A 19,338-nucleotide genomic window follows, 5' to 3' on the forward strand; every position below is an offset into this window, starting at 1 on the left:
TCTGATAGGGTCCGTTCTGATTCGGGAATTGGAAGGCCGTGGATGGCCTGCCAGTGGATGGAATGTGATGATGTAGCGAGATGGGCCAAGAAAGAATGGCATGGGTTGAGAGAGAGGAAAATGGATTATCAGACCAAGGCAAGCTAGGAGGTATGTACTGGCAGGGAAGTGGGGGACGGGGTCCCTTGGGTGAAAGTGGAAAGAACCTGGAAGGGAAAGGGAAATGGAAAGCGAAAGGAGGAAGGAGCTCTGAGGAAGAAGGGACAAAGCTCACAATTGAATTCAGTTGAACCTGCGGAAGGCATGTCCAACAACCGCTACCTGCGCTACTACACCTCACTCTACGGATACAACTTACCCACCCCTCCACCCCCTCTGCTCTGCACATACACCCCGGCCCTTAGTTCGGTGGGATGGGATAGAGTAAGTTGGTGCCATGGTCTCGTGGGATTAGGTTGGATTGGATTGCCATCGGTAGCGTCTGAATGTATCCCCTTATTGCTCTCAATATTGTCACTAGCTCTGCGTTCCCTTCATTATAATAAGCCTCCCTCCTTCTCTCGAATCTCCCTCCTTCCTTCTTCTCTATCAACGCCTCAGTCAATTCGCTACTTCGTTGTGCCTATTTCCCACTACCTAATGTAAGTTGCTATCTTCTTCAGCCTTTCCCTATATGGACAACATCCACATACATCGAACTTCGTGTGCCTGGGATACCTACGAAGAAGGATGCACTTAAGTGTAATGCAATACGGCTGGGGCAACAGCGCCAGCAATGGATAGAAGTCAAACAAGCTGGCACCAGCCGGCACTGTCAGCTACTGATGACATCGAATCAGCCTGGCAGCCCACGTACAGCCTGTGGCTTGTTTACATAGCTCTTCGTACAGCCTGGTACACCCAACCCGAATATTGCAGTATCATCACACACGCCATTTTCTCATAGTCTCGCTACTATTTACGATTTACCGAAACAGAATTCCAGAAACAATAACTAATCCGCCTGCTAGTAATACTCAGTCATTCTTTCAACCCCACCAAATCTCACCAACCTTCAAAATGAAGTACACTCTCGCTACCATTGCTGCCCTCGCCTCCGTGGCCCTGGCTAAGCCTGCTTTCCTCAACACCGAGTTCGATCTCACTGAGGGCCAGCCTTACACCATCAAGTACTCTGGCTGTGATGATGGCTGCACCATTGTCCTCCAGAACGGCCCTTCTGACGATCTCTCTGACTACAAGACCCTGACCAGTATGTCTCACCATTATTGAATATGCCATATCTTGCTGACCCACAATAGCCGATGCCACTGGTGACTCTTTCACTTTCACCCCCTCTGAGCTTCCCTCCGACACCTACAACTTCAAGATCACCGACAAGGCTGGCGAGGTCAACTACAGCGCTCAGTTCCCCTACAAGGGATCATACGCCGCTCCCTCTGTCACCAAGTCCGCCACCGCTACTGCTGAGACCACTGCTGCCGTTTCCACCAAGGAGTCTACCACCCTTGCCAGCGTCACCAAGTCCGCTGAGGAGACCACCACTGTTGCTAAGCCCATCATTCCTACTCATGCTCCTTCCAAGAACGCTACCACTCCTGCTGCTCACCCCACTCCCTCCAAGACTGGCAGTGCCGGCGGCGAGACCAGTGTCCCCAGCGTCCCCGAGAGCGGTGCTTCTCGTATGACATCCTCGCTGGCTCTTATTGCCGGTGCCGTTATGGCCATGGTTTACCTCAACTAAGTTATGGACATAATGTTTTATGCGCATAAATGGGATGAAGAAAGAGCGGTTTGATGAGACTCCAGTTTCGGGTGTATAATTCTACTTTAATGATGGCCTTTGTTTTATTCTTTTCCGGTTACCCTATGAGGCGTCGCGGCCGGCTATATCCACCGATGAACCTTGCTTTGGCTTGTCTGAGAGGAAGAAAGCCTGGTATTTAGAAATCAATTAGACTCGAGTTGGTCTGTTTTTAAACACTTGTTTCGTCTTTGTGATGTCTTTTCATGCTGAAGACTTTGTAGCCCGTAGAGCATCTTATGACATTGATCGTGTGAATTTTGTATGTTTACAACTGGTCACCAAGAAGCGTGTGTTTTCTGCTCTAAGCTTCTGATATGTCCTGGCGAACCTATGTGGAGAGTAAACAACGTTTGAGGTATGTCTTTTGCTGTCCCCGAGTCCCGTCGTCTGGATTTCCTTGTGTTGGTTACTCCACACCTCCAACATCCTTACATGCAGGTTCCCGGTCTGATCTGCCATCCCTTCCTGCGGCCCAATTGCTGTTTCAAAGTAACAATTCAACGGGACGAATGCCAAATCAATCCCTAGGCCGACGGGTATGCAACAGTACCAGGGACGACCTACTATAACGGCGCATGATATCAGTGGACATTCGACATTCTACAATCTCCGTGTCTCATTGATGCGTCCGTCCTCGATTACAGCCTGGATAGTATCAAAGAATTGCCGCACTTTTTGTGGTTCTAATCTGACCTTCCATTCGATGCCGAGATATGCCTCGTTATCTTGATACAAATAGGTTCCGCATAGTGGGTGTTATGTGCATCCTTATTACACAAAGGATCATCCATCATTCACAGTACACAGCAGTTGTCATTATTTGCCCGAAATTTGTCGCACACCGGTAATTAAATGACATGTATAAGGCCATTCAAGAACTGGAATGGTGAGCGAGACTGCGTTTCATTCATGGGGTGCGTCATAGGCTCTCTACCTAATGCAGCAAACATCACATGGCTCAAATTCCTCCATGACGATCGTGTCCTTGCAAGTTTGTGGAGGGCTTGTGTTACATTTCTCAGTATAACCGTGGAGATCATGGCCAAGTTTCCAGTCAAATGTAATGGATTCTTGTCGATGTAACCGATCTAGCTAGTCTGACTTAGATGATCTGATCGCATGCCCCTTGCGTCAGTGAGCATTCCTGTTGTTTGTGGCTGTGGCGATCCTGTCTTGTCTTTCGTTGATCCCATCTTGAAACACAGTAGCTAACTACCTACTAACCAAGTTACTGCTGAGGTTCTTCAGAGCAAAGTAATGACTGATGTAACAAAAGCACGAGTGGAGAATTTCGTAAGAGCATAGGCAAACAAATGCCATCATCGCGCATGAGTTCAGATGAACAGCAGAATAAGAGATACTGTACATGAAACGCGGAACCGTTCAGCGCGTGGCAGCCCAAAGGACGATAGACAAACTGCCGGCCGGAAACAGACAAGGAATCCATGCCCCAAGACATTCCTTGATTTTTCAAACTCAAAAAAGGAAATGAAAAAAATATTTTTTTTGCTGAAATTATCATTGTCGCGGAGTGATTCGCCTGTTCTTGGCGACGAAAGAACTTGTCGTAATATCAGCCCACGCTCCGATTCCGCAAAGTCCTTGATCATCTTGGACAAAGGTGTAGCTGTAGCTGAATAGGCTATCGCTACCGACGGACATTTCACAAGCACGGTCGCGCACCACGTGCGAACCGGGACTGGCAAGCGAGCCTGAAGGCCGGGTATCCTGGAGTTCCAGGCGGAGCAGCAGCTCGGATGCCGTGAGATCAGCGACGGAGGCGGACACGGACACGGACGCCGGAGCGGGGCATGTGGTTTCGGAGGAGGCGGAGGAGGATGTGCCAACAGTGGTCCAGCCTCTCATCGAGAAGTCGTCGGCTTCAAAAGGGAATGTTCTGATTGCCGCGGTGCGCTCGAGAACCATGGATGTTGACATATCCATGGTGGGAGGAGAAGGGTGTTGATAATCATCCACGTCCATGGCTTGGCCGTAAATGTCCAAGATGGAAGAACTGTGGTCTTCAAGAAGTATGGACGACGAGAGTGACATGGAAGAATCCGAGTTGCTTTCATTCTTATCAGGAAGAGTCAAGCTGGCCATGTTGATGAGCCCAAGAATCTGGTGTGTATACGTCAGATGTGGTGTAATGTGGTTCCAAACCAAGCGACAAGATAGACGTCGTGATACTCAGTAATGCTTAGCTACTAATGTTAATTAGCATATTCGCCCAAGGCGAAGCGCCGAGCAGCACAAGCGTTGACTGTGTTTCGATGACTTGATTTGTCTTGTCTCGCTGTGAGATATTCTGGAAACAAATACTGGCCCGACGAGGTGGGTGAGGCCAGAGCTTTTGAACTCATGAACCCCTTAGCCCAACACCATAAACCATTGACTGCATAAGCCTATGATCCAGCCCTATCCATTCGTCAATTGTTCCGGACGCCATGAACGATGCGTTGGCAGTGCCCCTGGCTTGGTGCACTTCTGACGCGGTCTCGATCAAAACAGCCTCAAGAATACGGTACGTGGGGAACATGTGTTATTTGCATAGTGGCATACTGAAATCTATGTATCTTTGGTATCGTCATCTCTTGAAAGTGGTGTCATTGCTGCATGGCAGAGCCTCCTCTAACCCCTTTCGCATTAGACATGAACTACTGCTTACCTATCGGAGCCAACCGCCTCATTCTCTTTTGACGCCCTGCTAACGAGGAGGTCTATTTTGGGATAAAAGGAATTTGGTCCTTCTATATCTGACTCTACGGATGTGACCATCAGAGAGAGGTGTTTTGCCAACTTTGAGGTATTGTTACCAGAGTCACCATCCCCCCTCCTGTCCATATTCCTGCCCAGAAAACCGTCTTTTTATTGTCCTTCATTGGTTCTATAAATGGAGACTGCCTGAACGTAGACTTGGGCTCTATTCTGCATACTGATGAGTGTCCCAGAGAATTGTTGTGCAGTCACGAAATTAGATTGCATCCTGTTGATTGCGAGTTCTTGCATAGGTATATTAATTCGCTGTCATTGCTGAAGGCTAACTTGTATGACTTGAGTGGTCGTGTGGTATAGTTGGCAGAGTTCCTGTTACAGATTCCTGCTGATACTTGTTTTGAGGCCTTCCCAATATCGAGCAATGGTGATCAATGCTGGAAAAACAAATGCAGGATATGACAAGAAAGATGGAAATTGTTATCAGAGGTAAAAAGAAGACAAGTCCTAGACACAGCAAGCTCCTCCCGTGAGTAAAAACGCAGATAACGATTCCTGAGTACCTCAGGTAGACATACTTCCGTGCCAAGTAAAGCATCCTTCTGCTGTTTCTGATAGGTGTCAATAAAGAAGGGCTGGTATTTTCATGTAACCATTGTCCCAACAACTTTGGATGAAGTGTTCAAGTCGCTCTGATATCCGTAACGGCTGAGCCAAACTATACATTGCGTTCTCTTCTCTAAGCCTGCAGTGTAGCGGCCATGCTCCCCTTTCGTCGTAAGCCCGGGGCTTTGAACTTCCTGACTACCTGATATGACCTGTCGAGCTCATTCTCGACAGCACACCTGATTCTTAGGGCGGCTACGGCAGGCCAAACGCTCCTCTCACCTCTGAGAACCCAGTAGTTAAGGGTCTCCCGTGTCGGAGTTTCTAGTAATCGCACAAAGTCCCCCGCTGTCACTTCGGGCACGAGAACCATGGAGGCAGCCGGGACTTGCTCATCGACCAGGAAGCGGCGGATACCGGTTGGCAGGAGGTTTAGTGTGTCCAGCTGACTTAGACGGTGCCTTATCTCCAGCCCTACCATGCGTACGAGAAAGGCAGATATCTGCGTTGTCTTGCTCCGTGACTCTACTAAAGATGGGCCATGCATATCAGACTGAATGAAGGGAATGAGATACGGTCGAGCTTGGCTGACAATGAAATGATTGACGTTGAATAACTCAGCAATACGCCGTAAGGGTGAGTCTCGATCCGAGTAGGATGTGTGAGTCCAATGTCGAAAGTCAATTGTGTTAGCTGGTGCCCACGGTACGATGTTGCCATGAGCGTCCTTGCAGAGCATGGTCGTCTTACGGTGGCCATAGAGAGAGGGCGATGAGGCATTCGACGCTACAGCAGCGGTCCAGATCAACTAAGACGAGTCAGCAGGCTTCATGAAAAGGCAGTGGTTCAAGAACATACCACATTAGGCGCAGTCAGATAGTTGAGGAGCGTCGGTACACCGCCCTGACCCTCCGTCGCAACAGTTATGTTCAGCACCCTCTTGCTCCGGTTATAGGCCTCTTCGAAAGTCAAATCACCAACATTGGCCCTCACACACTCCTCCAAAACAGTCACGTCAAGAAAGTAACCTTCTTTGGAGAAACGCCTGATCCTCCGCCATAGAGTTTCCCACCGTGACCTGAAGGCCTGAGCCGTTGACGTTTCCCCATTCTCATGACCATTCTTGGAAGCAAATGCCGAGAGGTCAATGCCATCGCCACTCAAAACAGCCGGTAGCTCATCTTCTGTATGAATAGCGACCAGAGCCGCGATCAAGGCGCCTGTAGCCGTTCCCGTAATGATGCGCGGGAGTAAACCACGCAGAAAGAGAGCCTTCACAACGCCCAAATGGCACATACCAAATATCGCACCACCTTGAAGGACGAGTGTACTCCTGCCAAAAGCCTGTCTTGTATCGTGGATACAGTCCAATTTCATCTGCGTCGTCAAGGATGGCCCCATACCATGTATAGCCGACGGAGTTGTAGGCAGAGCGCGAATGTCTTCCACTGCTTCGGCAATCTGGGTGATGTACTCTTCTATAAGATACTTGGTTCCGGCAAATGATCGATTGTAGAGTTTGGGCGAGGTGATGTTCCCGAGGTTTCGCACCAGGCCGGATCTTAACAGGTTGACGAGCTGCTGGAAGTTTCCGTCTTCCCGCGCGGTCGCGAGGGAGTCTAGGCGTTCTGCAATGAGTCTCCAGTCGTAGTACTTAGAAGCTGGATTGTTCCTCCTGTTAACTCGTTAGCGTAACGCATCTAAGTCGACATGACATTTTGGAAGCAGACTTGCCATAGATCAAGGCCCAGGAGGTTATCCAAGTGTAGCGCGGCCTCCTCCCAGTCCTCAAAGGCCTCGGCGGTTCTCAATAGGTCTAGCCATAGTTCAACAGGGCTTTTGCGCGTGTACCAGCTCCGCAGCTTCTGCAACGACATAGTTAGGAACGACAAACGTCGCGTATCACGGATAGGAGGAACAGAGAGTTTACCCTCTGCCAGAAGCTGGCCACATCCACGACGACACCCCATACGGTGATTACCACCCCCATTGCGCGTTACCGAGGGCCGATCACAGGCACAAGCACCATTTGCGGAGTGTTGTGTTTTGCGAGTGTTTAGCGACGAGATGGCACGCTACCCAGTGTGCCTTGGGAATATGTCATAAACGCTAGAGACCGCATGCAGAACCGGTGAGGTGGGCTTCTTGAGGTGTTTAGGTTCGTCAATCAGAAAACCGAGATATCATTTTATAGGACAGGCAAGATAAGGTAAGTTGTTGTTGAGTTCCGTAGAGCCCCCCGCAGCTGTTCAACAAAGTACCTACTTCCTCCAGCAGAGTAAGGTAAGGTAATGCTTGACGCTAAATCGGCATGTGATTGCCAATGAGATCACCAGTTTCTGAGACATGGTATCTCGGAGATTGAGCCACGCTCACATGCATATAAATATGTATCGCTAGTACCTATTTATCACTCAGTGTCGCACGAACAATCTTTTTGTGACAAAGTGGTTTATTTGTTATATTGTGGCTTGTTGTATGGAATATGGGCCAAGGATTCGTACAAGGGATTTAATAAGGATGTGGTTTGCTGTTATTACCCCCAAAAGTCTAAAATATAATACAAAAACAACCAATTTGTGCGATACTATGTCTTGGAGACAGTTTTGATATAATCATATTATGCAGCAATGGCCTCCCTTGCTCACCATGCAAATACCCATCCCGCTGTCTCTGAAACTCCAGATGTCCATTTTAGTCGTCATCATCATCGATGACATTTCTCCTGCGGGATCTTCCTGCCACTTGTTCAACTGCACTGAGATCATCTTCGTCCTCACTGCGATCCCTTGTCCTCTGACGTTTGGAGCGAGGCTTCTCCTCTTCGTCGTCATCGGGAAAGTCATCTTCGTCGTCATCATCGCCTCCGCTTTCCACTTCTTCGTCGCTGTTGACGATGAAACCATCGTCGAGGGAGTAGCCTTCATGCCGACCAACAGCATGCTCAAGCTCCTCATCTGATTCCTCATCTCTTCGCCTTCTAGGTTTGCCCGACCCAGGTGCGCCGCGCTTGCGAGAGCCTGCCGCGCCTCGGCGTCCACCTTCAAGATCCCCAATAGATAGCCCTCCTCGTGATCGGCCGTACCCACCATCCATCTTGGCGGCAGCATTCTCGCGTCGCCTCTGTGCCTTCATTCTTTCCTTCTCAGCCAATTCGGCCTGTTTCTTCTGGAGTTCGGGGTCGACAGTAGTTTGGATGATCATGTCAGTTGCATTCACAGGCTTACTGGCGACAGCCATCCTCTCAGCTAGGAGAGTCAGCGCGTCATCTCCAACTGCCTTGTTGGGTCGAACATTGTATTGCTCTGTGATATGCCCAACCGTCATAAGGATGTTGCTGTGCAACTCAGCGGCAGCAGCGTAGTAGTGACCATCATTGACCTCGTTGTAGGGCTTGTCTGGTGGTGGGGCGAGCGCCTTTCTCTGGATCTCATAGTGCTCTCCGCCAACGGAAATGGTCACTGATCCGTCGCTCCAGTGAAAGATGTTTGTATTACTCTTGAATTCGCCGGTGCTATGATCTTTTCGTACTCGGGCGACATGCTTAGGATGTTCAGCTTTAGCATTTGCCAGGTCGAATTCTGTCGGTTCAAACGTCTCGGGATCGTACACTTCAGGCATTATCTTCATGAACTTGGGGATCCGTAGAATTCGAAGCTATGCCTTCAAAGTCAGCGCCAGGCGGCTTTTCAGAGCAAGTAAGAAAAATGCATACCGCGCCATCTTTAGGCTTCGGAATTCGATGTCGATAAGTTTCGACGTTTTGAATAGCTCGTTCTTTTGTCTGGACTTGAGTCTGGTCGTCGTCATCGTTGCGATACCGCGCGTAGCTGTCCCCTTCTGGGTCCGAAGCAAGTTCATCATCCTCATGGACAGGCTCCTTGGTAGGTACGACATCATCGTCGCCATCATCGCCAAAGAGGTCGTCGCCGCCTTCGTCGACTGAGTCAATTGGGTCCTCTATGTCGGACATGTTGTGGGTTTTTTGTGGTGGCGGAGGATGAATTAAGCAATGGAAGGGAACAGTGAAAGAAGCGGTTGGTTTGCGCGCAAAGTGAGCTTGCAGTCGCGCTTTAGTTTCGGCGACCGTGGATCCGTTTAGCTGATTGTGGCACTAAGGTAACTAACGTTAGGTACCTAGGTAGGCCTGAGGTTGGGAGGTAGGTGCACCAGCCACTGCAATGTCTGTTTTGTCGATATCCACAGCCACAATCTGTGCCACACATTTATAGATGGCAACCTCAAGTTCCTCTGCCTCAAGTTAGTGGAGACGAGAACGAAGGAACAGTGCCTAGGAGGTTTGAAAGGAGGAGGTGGCCGAGAAATGGCAGGAGTGCCAAAGATGGTCCCCTTCGAATGCTCTGAAACAGGCATGGCGCGCTTCAGGTGACAAACAGAGCCAGTCGCGTGAGACGAGCAGGGAGGCTTCTGGAGACGGGATGCGATGGGTGCGATGCACTAGCGTGAGACCCCGTTGTGGCGCTCATCCGCTAAAGCTACGGGGTACTTAGCCGCTATTCATCAATCTGGGAAGCCCAAGCCCCGACACCGACACCTCAAAAACCCCCTTTCTCAAACCGACTCCAGCTGCTGATATCGGATTTGATCTGATATTGATCCTGACAACAACACGCAGTCTCAGCCAGGCGGAAGATAATACCAACGACCGCTCAAGCCAGTCACCGAACACACTCTAATACCGACTTGAGCGCGTTCTCCCTCTATTTGGGAAGCCTTCGTGGAATCCTTCTCAGGCACCTTTGCTCACGATTTCACCCCGCCTTTCTGTCAACCATGTCGAACCTCTTTTCTGGCATGTGAGTATATATATTCTTATTCTTCATCAGTATCATCTCAATTTGTCTTTGCTCGTCATTGGATCTTCATCGTCAGCATCGCTTCTGTGTGGCCTGTCTCCAGATTCTGCCACTGTTCTTGTCATGTCTTCATCATGAATCCTAAAAGAGCCGCCACCTCTTGTAGAGGTAAAATACCTATATCCACCAGCCACGACCCTCTACTCCCATGCGAGTGCAACATTGCATGCAAATTCTTCATTTCGGATACACTCGAACCTGGAGCCAACACCCTTGCGTACTCCTTGTCGCAGTGCAGGACAACTACCGAGACTGAAGGCCAACTGTACACAATCACTCTCACCATGTGGTCCCCTGGTACACTAGTACTTCATCCAAGACATGGCCCAAAGGTTCATGAGCTGAAAACATTCAATGCTTTGAGCCTCTGAAGACGTTGCTTGAGGTTTCTTTCCAAGAAACTGGTCACTCTTAAAAAAAAAAAAACCAAAAAAAAAAAAACCCTCGTCATGATGGGCATTCTCTGGTAGTGCCTATGGGACATGATGGATAGTTTCTTACTCATATATCATCATCCTTACCTACTCACCTACTATACCTTTCCTATCATCATTCCTCTCCCTTGCAAGGGCGCCACGCATGGCGCTTTTCTGCGGCTGCCATGGGCGGACCTGTCAGTGTTTCAACCATGTGTGCCATTTCAAGCATAGTGTGCTGTCACATCCATGGATAGGTGCTCTACCTCAGGTACCTTAACTTACCTGTACCTGTGCTGACTTGAAGTGACTTTTTTATTCCTTACTCAACTCGGTCCTATTTCGATAGCATCCATCTCATTACCTACTTACATTTGCTGACCCAACATCACCAGTAACGCTCGATTCCGAGGTGGCTCAGCTAAGCCTTCTTCTGGCCCTCAAAAGAGCCCAACTGGTTCTACTGCCAGTCAGCCTCCCCCGCCAGAGCTGCCTACCCAAGGGAGCCAGTCTTCCTCAGCTAGTCTAGCTCCCAAGGTTCCCCCTCTGCCTAACTCTCCTTCACTCGCCCAGACCATTGGCATGGATGACTCCAGCGGCGTCATGAGCGGTGACGAACTAATCTCTTCCTATCATCTTCCTCGACCTCTCCCTCTGTGGCTCAATGCCCAATATGCTAAGCACATAGTAAAGGGTAATTTCATGACACTGAGTGCTCGACCCAAGACGGTCGAGCAAGGCGAGTGGATTGCACACCAGGGTAAGAATGAAACTTTGATATCACAACGGGTCCTAACGCCGTCCAGTTGTTGAGCATTACCGCAACCTGTGGAATTTTGTTAGAGTTCTCCACGAGAAGGAGGATGATGGTACATCCATCTGCAACTCTACCAGCTGCCCACGCATGTCTGCTGGAGCGTGAGTTATCAGCACTCTTTGCCAGACCATACATTCACTTACTCTTGCTAGTAACCACTCCTTTACTTGGCTCAACCGTAACAGGGAGCCTGTTGAGCTTCCCGCCTATGAGTACATGACTCTTATGCAGCGATGGATTTCTGGTAAAATCGACGACACCAACATCTTCCCAACTGATGCTTCTGGTGTCTCGTACGCCCACAACCCCTCGATCACCACCACACCTTTGTCCCAACTCTCGAACCCTGGCGAGCCCGAGTACATCGGAAAGCGATCAGGCTTCCCTGATAAGTTCGTCGATATCTGCCAGATGATTTTCCGACAAATGTTCCGAGTTTATGCTCATCTCTACTGGGCTCATTTTACCGAGCCATTTTACCATCTCAACCTGGAGAAGCAGCTCAACAGTTGTTTCTCACACTTTATCCTGACGGCTACGGCTCTGGATATGCTCAAGCCCGCTGAGCTGGAGCCCATGCAGCCTCTGATCGATCTTTGGGCCGCCAACGGAACTTTTCCTCCCGAGTCCAAGGCATATGAGTATGCCAACATCCGCGCCGGCGAGCGTCTTCTGCAGCTTTCCAATGTCCCCCAATAAGCGTGGACTAGTACCGGTGTAGCGTAACACGAAAGGCGGAGAAGATGGGGTATTTAATCCTGTGGATCGACTCCCATATACACAACCTGGAGGGCCTGTATCCAACCTGGAGTCGGAATGTTGATAGACCAGGCAGCTTAAATGGGACCGCACGATAAAGCATATGCTTGCAGTAGTAAAAGAGCTGCAGAATGGAGTTTGGGAGCCACGACTTGGAGCTTCGAGGGGAGCTTGACTATCAAGGGGACACGGCTGGTGGTAGACATGCGAAGTAGGAACTTTGACCTATCGATGTGAGGCTTGTTTCTAGGTCCCCAAACACAAATAGATTTCGAAAACTGAAGCAACGTAGTGTAGAAAATCACGAACGTGACCCATCCTGTCAACTCATAGATCCCTGCTATCAGATTAATCGATTCATACCCGGGCTAACCGATATCTCGTCCCGTCATGCCTTTCAGTCATTCTTCGATCCTTTGTTACACTGGGCGCTTACCTCGCTGATTTTGTATTCCACAATGACTGGCCGATCTTCCTCGATAACGAACCTTCCCGAGCCAACATACAACTTGTCCTGCAGAAGTTTCAACCCAGGAGCATCAGTCTCGAACCTAATCTGCACAACTGACATCGTCAGTATCAAGTCCAGAGTTGTCCCAAAGCAGCTCAAAACAATGTGGGTAGGATGGTGGCTCAACGTCAGGTCGACAACCATATCATATAACCCGGTGACTCACATGCATTTCCAAAACCAGTCGTCGTGGCATTCGTATCTCCTCGAATCACTTTACCCTCATCTCCCGCCATGTTGACGACTCCATTGTAGCTAAAACGCAACAGGGAGCCAGAAGTATCACGCGCAACACTTGTTACTTCAAGCTTGACCCATTGGCCATCAGGATCACGCCGAATAAAGTCGCCGCCCTGGATGAACGTCGCCTCTAGAGGAAGCTCATATCCCGGCTCAGAGACGAGAGTACCCGCCTTGGGAGCAAAGGGGATGTTGAGGAGGTTAGAGGTGATGACAAGAGGATCATTTATGGCGATCTATCATCCAAAGAATTAGTGATACGTGAATCTATTCTGAATGGGAGTAAATCGCTGGGTAGGGGAAACATGGTGCTGGTAGGGTTTGAAAGCACAGGCTTTGAGCTGGAGACAATCCACAGTGATATATACAGGAGGCGAAGAAAACTACAGTCCCAACATACTTGAGCTGTGAAGGCAGGAATGAGTATAGGGAAGTTCGTCAACTTCATATCGAAAGATGTTCGACTGAATGCCGAGTCTCATTCTTTTTCTAAAAAGAAGAAGAACGAGCTAAGAAGCTGCTAATAGGCTTTTCTATCTCACTGCTTCGGATCTAGTCTTGAAGGCAAGGATGGGCGCAGATGCATACGACTTGATGTGTTGAGAAAACGCATCCCTGTCTCGTATTATAACTGCATTCTCCGAGACCACAACAGAGGAGTTTGCACGCAACGGCGATACACTGGGCGAATCGTGTGCGAGCATCAACACCTGAACCATGACGCACACTGTGCTATCATTGCCCTTGTGATAGGAGTATCTACCGAAGCGGATTTGCTACTCAACTACGAGATCTCTTGTTGTGTGACTGATGGACACACCTGATATGGGCGCTTACAAGAGGCGACGATTTCGAGTGACGCAGGCCGTCCCAGATTGTGGAGGTCTTCGGGGGACAAAGGCACAGAGATCTGATGATAGGAGTATATATATGAACTGGAGCTATTTTCTTAAAAGGCAGAGATAGATAAACCCGGTCTCAATAGTGCAATATCAGAACCTATCGTCAATGACAAAGCACGAGGCCCCACGGTATCAATAGCGAACCGTAGGAACAAAACTGAGGACATAGCGTAAAATAACCGCTGACGATTTGGCTGACGATAGTTTGAAAAGCCACCAACAAGGGTGATGTGTGTCCAAGGCACCAGTTACCAGTGTAACGATGTTCACGACACAATGACACCGCGAGCCCATTTATTAGGTACGGTCAGGCTGCTCTCCCAATGCACTCGCCAGAACCTAACATCAGATAGGTTCAACTAAGGACTAAACCGTTGATGTGATTCTGGTTCATGATCGCGATATGGTGCTGTGTTTGTGCATGGGATACCTACACCAGAAGTTCTCGATACCGCGGGCCTGAATGCATCCTCGACAACTCCTCTTAGCCATATGCATCACCAGCTTCGTATGAGAAGAAAAGATCGGGATGTATTACCCGTCAGTTATGCTAGACACGGAGTATTGCCAAGGCTAATAGTGTATCTGAGGAGGTCCTGGTGGCGCAGTCCGTTTATGCATTCTGGAACCGATATCCTTTTCGCCCGGATAACTCCGATGCTGCCCATTAATTCCCGTAACGGCGCATTCCAGACTGCACGGTCATAGGATAAGATACTGTCGTAGAGAGCTGTTGGATATTGGAACTGTCATCCTTCAACTCGTCTAGGCCTGCTACCTGGGTACCCCCGCTTCCTTATGTCAAAACCTTGTAGGCCCAGCCTTTTGTCTAAGCCACTTGTTTCAGAAACATACCCGCTCATGAGATCAAGTAGCTGAAAGGCCCCTTCTCAGCTGTCAGGGTCGTGTCCGGGATGCAGCAAAAAGCACCAGGTTTCTCTCTACCATATTCACTGCTGGTCATTCTCTAGATAGGAGAAAGTAACGATTGTCCCATTGCGTATCTGGAGCCAAGGTCAAATACACTCAAGCTCAAGTCCTAGTATTTCTTTGTCTTCATGCACTTGACGATGCTCAAGGTATCAGATCTTGGTTAGTTGACCGGGCAGAATGTCCGGCGTGATGTTCGCGATGCTACCCGGAAGCCACGGCTATCAAGTGCTCTTGATGGTACTTGAATAACTCCTGAGAGAGATGGTGATCTACTGGCCGACCCCAGTGTCAGACACTAAAAGTAGTTAACAATTGCTATACAAGATGTGTGACTTTATCTAAAACAGCAAAGTGGATGATCTCATGGATCGTAGTTTTACAATCTTAGCTTCGAGGAGTAAGGTTCCATGGATAGCTTGGAGACCAGTTGCTATCAGTGCCTTCGCTTCAGAGTATTCGGATGTTGATATGCACATGATACCCCAGCTTCGCAAAACACACTTGATTGGGGTCCAAATTGCACTTGCAAAACAAGACTAGTCTATATAAAGACAACTCTGTCTGTTTCGTCCTCCAGAAGGGAACGTGAGATTCTTTGTTCCAAGATGCTGTGAGTGTCATTGCAGTTTGTCGGCTGCGACATACCTGTCCCACGTTAACATTTCTGGGTTACCAAGCTGCATTGTCGGCGATTCTTGATCCTGGAATACCGCATGTGCCAACTTTTAATCCCTTAGGTGAGATTGTGGTGTAAACAATTTCATTATGCTGATGTCCGTGAGTGTTTCAGATATCGAATACTAAGGCGCGGGTGTTATAGACACAGGGCACCTCTGTCTCCTGGATTCCCAGCCGCAGCCTCGTCATATGACATGATGCTCGTTGAGACTGACGCTGCCAAGAGCCTGGAATCCTTGCGAAGAAGCAGCAAAATCCAGAACGGTGTATCGTTCTGCTGGAAATCTCTTCACATACGATGAACGTGGGCCCAAAACTCGGACAGGGATCCAGACCGCATGTTCGGGAGATACCCTACGCCACTTGATAACTGAAAGAGAGGTAACCAGTCAGTGTTCTAAGGTCTTCTGCTGCGAGCTAGTGGAATTCTCTGAGTGCGCATAGTGACTCTCGGCCGTAGTAAAGTTATCAGCGCAACTGGGCCACTCTCGGTCAGAATGAGCCCTGAATGATGATATGTGAAGGTGAAATGGAGGGAAAAACAAAGAACAACGCGATATCAAAGATAAAAGTCCAGCACTAGCAAGACCTGCATTGTTGTTCCTGTTCTAGAAAGAGTGTCATGCGGAAAGGCTGCGCCATGAATAGTGCCCAGAATATCTCCTGGTTGTCTTTCATACCGGATACAGAACGAATATGATACAGTATTGGAATCAATATTGCGTTAGATCAGGGGAACCGAAAAGCATGTGCCTCTGAAACCGAAAAGACTGAATTAGAGAGGTTCTGCGTTGTCGTGGGGGCTAGAGTGAGTGCCCGAAAATCGCATCCTCTCTTCGAGTCATAATGGCGGTATCCCTATGCTCACCAATGGGATATGCTGAGGTAGTTGGGCAAAGACATTGGCCGGCCTTCATATCGGATTCACATCGGCATTGGTGGGCAATGCCGTTGATGCTGCGATGAGGAGGCCATTCAGAGTCGTAGCAGGCCCTGTCTCACTGAACCCGTTTGTCTCAAAAGGTGATGAGGCTCTCGAGATGACCAAAACGTACATTTCTGTAGCCATGCATGGGTTTCAAAGTTCTGAATCGTCAAGGATACGCTGCATAGCCCACTTGGGATATGGATGACCAGAAGTGGCTAAACTGCATGCATGAAGCGCAGGCCTGATTACCTGGCCAAGCTGTTTAGGAATGGAGCAGGCCGAGCAGGTCTGCCTTCTGGGCGAATGAAGCCTCAAAACCGCTCGCCCTATTTAAATGATTGGATGTCGTGACAGATTGGGCAGATTTGAAAAGCGCTGGCTGTTTACCCAACTTGATCTTCCCGGAAAAAGATCCGGAGATCCATGGGAGCAGCAAAAATGCTCGCACACTCACCCACCAATTGAACCAAGTGATAAGATTGTAATACTTGGACAAGCAGATGGGACTCTAAATGCATCAGCATAAAACACAAGCCTGTGTTCATGATGCAACCATCGAGATTCAGAAAGCATTGCAGATAGATAGTCTTTCATTCTGGATCCGGTGTCTGATGTGATATTTTTCGTTACGCGAGAAGGGTCCTCGGATTTGAAGCATGGACCCAGATGCACACCAAGCACGAGGTGTTTGGACCATAGATCAGTCGAAGCCATGACGCTAGACCAACTGGTATCTGTCAAAGAGCAAGTCAGCAGGGTATAGAAAAGTAAGGTGCCTAACATTTTCCTGGTCGGATGGAGAGGACGCGCACGCGTAACACACCGACAAAACAAAGTGCTCAAAAGAGAAGCACCATGAGCGGCCCATTATGCGACCGCGAAGCACAGTGGATCCATGAGATCAGGCGTATGAGCCTAGTGGTTAGAATTAGGGTCGTAGAGGGCGTGCAGTGGGAGCGCGTGGGAGCTGAGTCGCAGCCGTCTTCCCCAGCCACCCACAGTGACGGAAGCATCGAAGTCTCGGTGCATGATCAAGAGAGGCAGCATCTCTTGGCTGATGAGCTATTGGAGATTCCGCAGGTGAATCGGACGACAACGGAGGTTTGAGACTTGATATCGATGGGGTTCTTGCAGTCAAGAGCGGGATTTGTGGTGATTGTGTGGGATGGTCTGCAAACGGCACTCGTTGGGACTTAAGTTCCGAGAATGGTGTCTCGAAGGCCAGAATACCTTATCTGATAGAAACCTCTTGCCTGGGGCATCTATTATTCAGAGCCGACCCGTAGTCTCGGCTCGGTTTCTTCATTGGAAAATCGTCTTTTACCGCGTTTTGCTACTTCCGCTTGTCGAGAATAACTAGGGTCAATCGGAATGGTTTCCCTGGAAATCGTCAACTTCCAGAGAATGGACAAACACGCGCCAGGATGAAGCCAGTCGAGATATCCATTGTGAGGCGACTCCAATATGCCATGGCGTGTAGTTTTCCACAATTTTGGGACGGCTCAGTGCTCCTCGCTAATACTAAAAAAGAATAGCAGTCCCTGAAGACTAGGTAGGCAGAAGACGCGGTGTCGGACGCGCTGCTCGCGTTTCATATTGTGTTGTCTCCTCTAGTTGTTGCCTTGTGAAATAAAGACTGTCGCGAGCTACCTATTCGTCGAAGACGAACAAGCCATGGGCAGCTGCCCATGGTCTTCCAATCCCATCAGCCATCGGGACTTGGGAGGGTACGTCTACACGTTCTTACCCCACGACCCAGCAGACTGGTCAATAGGAAGGCAGCCATTAGTGTTAGTGGCTCTCGGCTGATGCAGAAATAAAGCCCAATGCTCTGAGCACTAGCGTCCGTTTTGGTGCCCAACGTCTTGGAATTTTCCCATTGTTAGGTTTGCTGAGCTTTTGTAAACAACCTAAGTGGCCGGGCCGGCCCAGCAGCGCCCGAAGCTAGACCCAATGAGACATTTTGGAGTCGGACTTAGAAGTCGACGCTCCTAATGAGAGGCTATAATGTCGCAGGTCTGAGTAAGAGTTTCTTACCGTCTTGAAGTACAGTACGATGCTCCCTTGCTAGAGGTGCCGATATCAGCCTGGGGGATATCAAATTTAGCACATGGCTTCCCGCCTTAGACCCAGTCCTATCCGCTGCCTGTCTACTGGGCTGGGATCGCTTTTGGTACTGACTCCCTGGCATAATGGCCTCTTTGCTTTTTCCTTCAGCGGTTCGAAAGCATGTTCTCTGTCTTCCGTCATTGCTTATTGTCGCTTCCGGCAGTACATAAACATATTCCCCCATGTTTCTTAATCCTTGTAAGATCATAGTCAGCCTTCAGCCATGACACCACTCGGGTGTAGCTACTGGCTCTCAAGAAGCGTGGGGTTACTGGGATAGTCGCAAGGTTTCCAGTCTAGACATTTGAAGAACAAGAAGATCACAAATCGTGCATAGAAAAGCCCGAGACGATGGCCTCATCACTCGCGAGAGTCGCTCACGACATGAATTGGTAGCGGCCCAAGGGGGAGCAAGGCCAAGGCTGGTGTACTGTACGTATGTTACAGAACAGAGCAGCGGTCAAGTGACGACGGCCCATTTCTGGAGCTAACAGCAACATACGCCGCTGCTAATTGTTCACACGGGCTCCATGGCTGACAAGTAAGAACGAATAGCATTCACGGTAATCCTCCTCTTGGGCCAGGCTTGGATGACACATGAGAAAAATCCCCTGCCTGGTGTGCTAAACTAAGCTCATTTTGTACTGAGAAACGGGAAGTCGGTTCACATCTGGAGATCTGATTGACATTGTGGTGTAGCTGTCACAATCTCTCGCCTCTGCGGAGTTCTGTCCTCCATTCCCATACTGTTACGTATCGTTGGTTTCCACCGCAACGATAATTGATAATGGAGTCGTTGTTACAGATTTGGCTGGGCACATTGAAACCCATCACCGCTACTATGACTGATAGCCGATGGCGGTGATGTCGAGGTTGGCAATAGAAGAGATCGGATGAGGGAAGAAACATCGGCATCGCCAGTTCAGTCTTGGTAGGTATCGCGGCCTGGCCCCGTCTCATCTGGTCTTCTGGCTCTTGCTGTTGAAAGCTTCTTCAGCCTGGTTGGACCCCAAATTTGCCTGGCCGATTGAGGCCCCCCA

The 19,338-nt window shown here is 49.3% G+C and overlaps 7 protein-coding genes across 14 annotated transcripts; 2 read left to right on the forward strand and 5 right to left on the reverse strand.

Moving 5' to 3' along the window:
* Nucleotides 1-184: 184 nt before the first annotated feature.
* Nucleotides 185-2,062, forward strand: FVEG_00977 (hypothetical protein; the record flags this gene model as incomplete). 3 transcript variants are annotated; one of them, XM_018887733.1, is made up of 3 exons in its annotated part: nt 185-641; nt 1,011-1,252; nt 1,302-2,062. In XM_018887733.1, exons 1-3 carry the CDS (start codon nt 304-306, stop codon nt 1,742-1,744), a joined length of 1,023 nt encoding a protein of 340 aa, XP_018743515.1. In that variant the 5' UTR covers nt 185-303. The 3 variants fall into 3 exon arrangements, with proteins under 3 accessions (XP_018743515.1, XP_018743516.1, XP_018743517.1); XM_018887734.1 differs by having other exon boundaries at nt 619-894; nt 1,302-1,744; XM_018887735.1 differs by having other exon boundaries at nt 619-1,252; nt 1,302-1,744.
* Nucleotides 2,063-2,629: 567 nt separating this feature from the next.
* Nucleotides 2,630-4,355, reverse strand: FVEG_00976 (hypothetical protein). The gene is made up of 2 exons (XM_018887732.1): nt 2,742-4,355; nt 2,630-2,685 (listed from the first exon to the last, which is right to left on the reverse strand). Exon 1 carries the CDS (start codon nt 3,908-3,910, stop codon nt 3,326-3,328), a length of 585 nt encoding a protein of 194 aa, XP_018743514.1. The 5' UTR covers nt 3,911-4,355; the 3' UTR covers nt 2,630-2,685; nt 2,742-3,325.
* A 300-nt stretch (nt 4,356-4,655) lies between these two features.
* On the reverse strand, nt 4,656-7,407 carry FVEG_00975 (hypothetical protein). 2 transcript variants are annotated; one of them, XM_018887731.1, is made up of 4 exons: nt 7,059-7,407; nt 6,863-6,993; nt 5,987-6,803; nt 4,656-5,936 (listed from the first exon to the last, which is right to left on the reverse strand). In XM_018887731.1, exons 1-4 carry the CDS (start codon nt 7,116-7,118, stop codon nt 5,262-5,264), a joined length of 1,683 nt encoding a protein of 560 aa, XP_018743513.1. In that variant the 5' UTR covers nt 7,119-7,407; the 3' UTR covers nt 4,656-5,261. The 2 variants fall into 2 exon arrangements, with proteins under 2 accessions (XP_018743513.1, XP_018743512.1); XM_018887730.1 differs by having other exon boundaries at nt 6,863-7,407.
* A 157-nt stretch (nt 7,408-7,564) lies between these two features.
* FVEG_00974 (hypothetical protein) lies at nt 7,565-9,431 on the reverse strand. 2 transcript variants are annotated; one of them, XM_018887729.1, is made up of 3 exons: nt 9,299-9,426; nt 8,844-9,242; nt 7,570-8,785 (listed from the first exon to the last, which is right to left on the reverse strand). In XM_018887729.1, the coding sequence occupies exons 2-3, from the start codon at nt 9,099-9,101 to the stop codon at nt 7,823-7,825; spliced, it is 1,221 nt and encodes a 406-aa protein (XP_018743511.1). In that variant the 5' UTR covers nt 9,102-9,242; nt 9,299-9,426; the 3' UTR covers nt 7,570-7,822. The 2 variants fall into 2 exon arrangements, with proteins under 2 accessions (XP_018743510.1, XP_018743511.1); XM_018887728.1 differs by having other exon boundaries at nt 7,565-8,785; nt 8,844-9,431.
* A 228-nt stretch (nt 9,432-9,659) lies between these two features.
* Nucleotides 9,660-12,462, forward strand: FVEG_00973 (hypothetical protein). Of its 2 annotated transcripts, XM_018887726.1 has the most exons (4): nt 9,660-9,945; nt 10,817-11,181; nt 11,228-11,339; nt 11,391-12,462. In XM_018887726.1, exons 1-4 carry the CDS (start codon nt 9,923-9,925, stop codon nt 11,935-11,937), a joined length of 1,047 nt encoding a protein of 348 aa, XP_018743508.1. In that variant the 5' UTR covers nt 9,660-9,922; the 3' UTR covers nt 11,938-12,462. The 2 variants fall into 2 exon arrangements, with proteins under 2 accessions (XP_018743508.1, XP_018743509.1); XM_018887727.1 differs by having other exon boundaries at nt 9,674-11,181; nt 11,391-12,426.
* On the reverse strand, nt 12,395-13,196 carry FVEG_00972 (hypothetical protein; the record flags this gene model as incomplete). The annotated part of the gene is made up of 3 exons (XM_018887725.1): nt 12,395-12,561; nt 12,675-12,984; nt 13,149-13,196. The coding sequence occupies 3 exons, from the start codon at nt 13,194-13,196 to the stop codon at nt 12,395-12,397; spliced, it is 525 nt and encodes a 174-aa protein (XP_018743507.1).
* Nucleotides 13,197-13,549: 353 nt separating this feature from the next.
* On the reverse strand, nt 13,550-17,367 carry FVEG_14757 (hypothetical protein). 3 transcript variants are annotated; one of them, XM_018903729.1, is made up of 2 exons: nt 17,013-17,367; nt 13,550-16,923 (listed from the first exon to the last, which is right to left on the reverse strand). In XM_018903729.1, the coding sequence occupies exon 2, from the start codon at nt 16,901-16,903 to the stop codon at nt 16,640-16,642; it is 264 nt and encodes an 87-aa protein (XP_018743505.1). In that variant the 5' UTR covers nt 16,904-16,923; nt 17,013-17,367; the 3' UTR covers nt 13,550-16,639. The 3 variants fall into 3 exon arrangements, with proteins under 3 accessions (XP_018743505.1, XP_018743506.1, XP_018743504.1); XM_018903730.1 differs by having other exon boundaries at nt 16,971-17,095; XM_018903728.1 differs by lacking the exon at nt 17,013-17,367 and having other exon boundaries at nt 13,550-15,738; nt 15,942-16,993.
* Nucleotides 17,368-19,338: the final 1,971 nt, after the last annotated feature.

This window comes from Fusarium verticillioides, chromosome 1, assembly GCF_000149555.1.
Source record: "Fusarium verticillioides 7600 chromosome 1, whole genome shotgun sequence".
Lineage (NCBI taxonomy): Eukaryota > Fungi > Ascomycota > Sordariomycetes > Hypocreales > Nectriaceae > Fusarium > Fusarium verticillioides.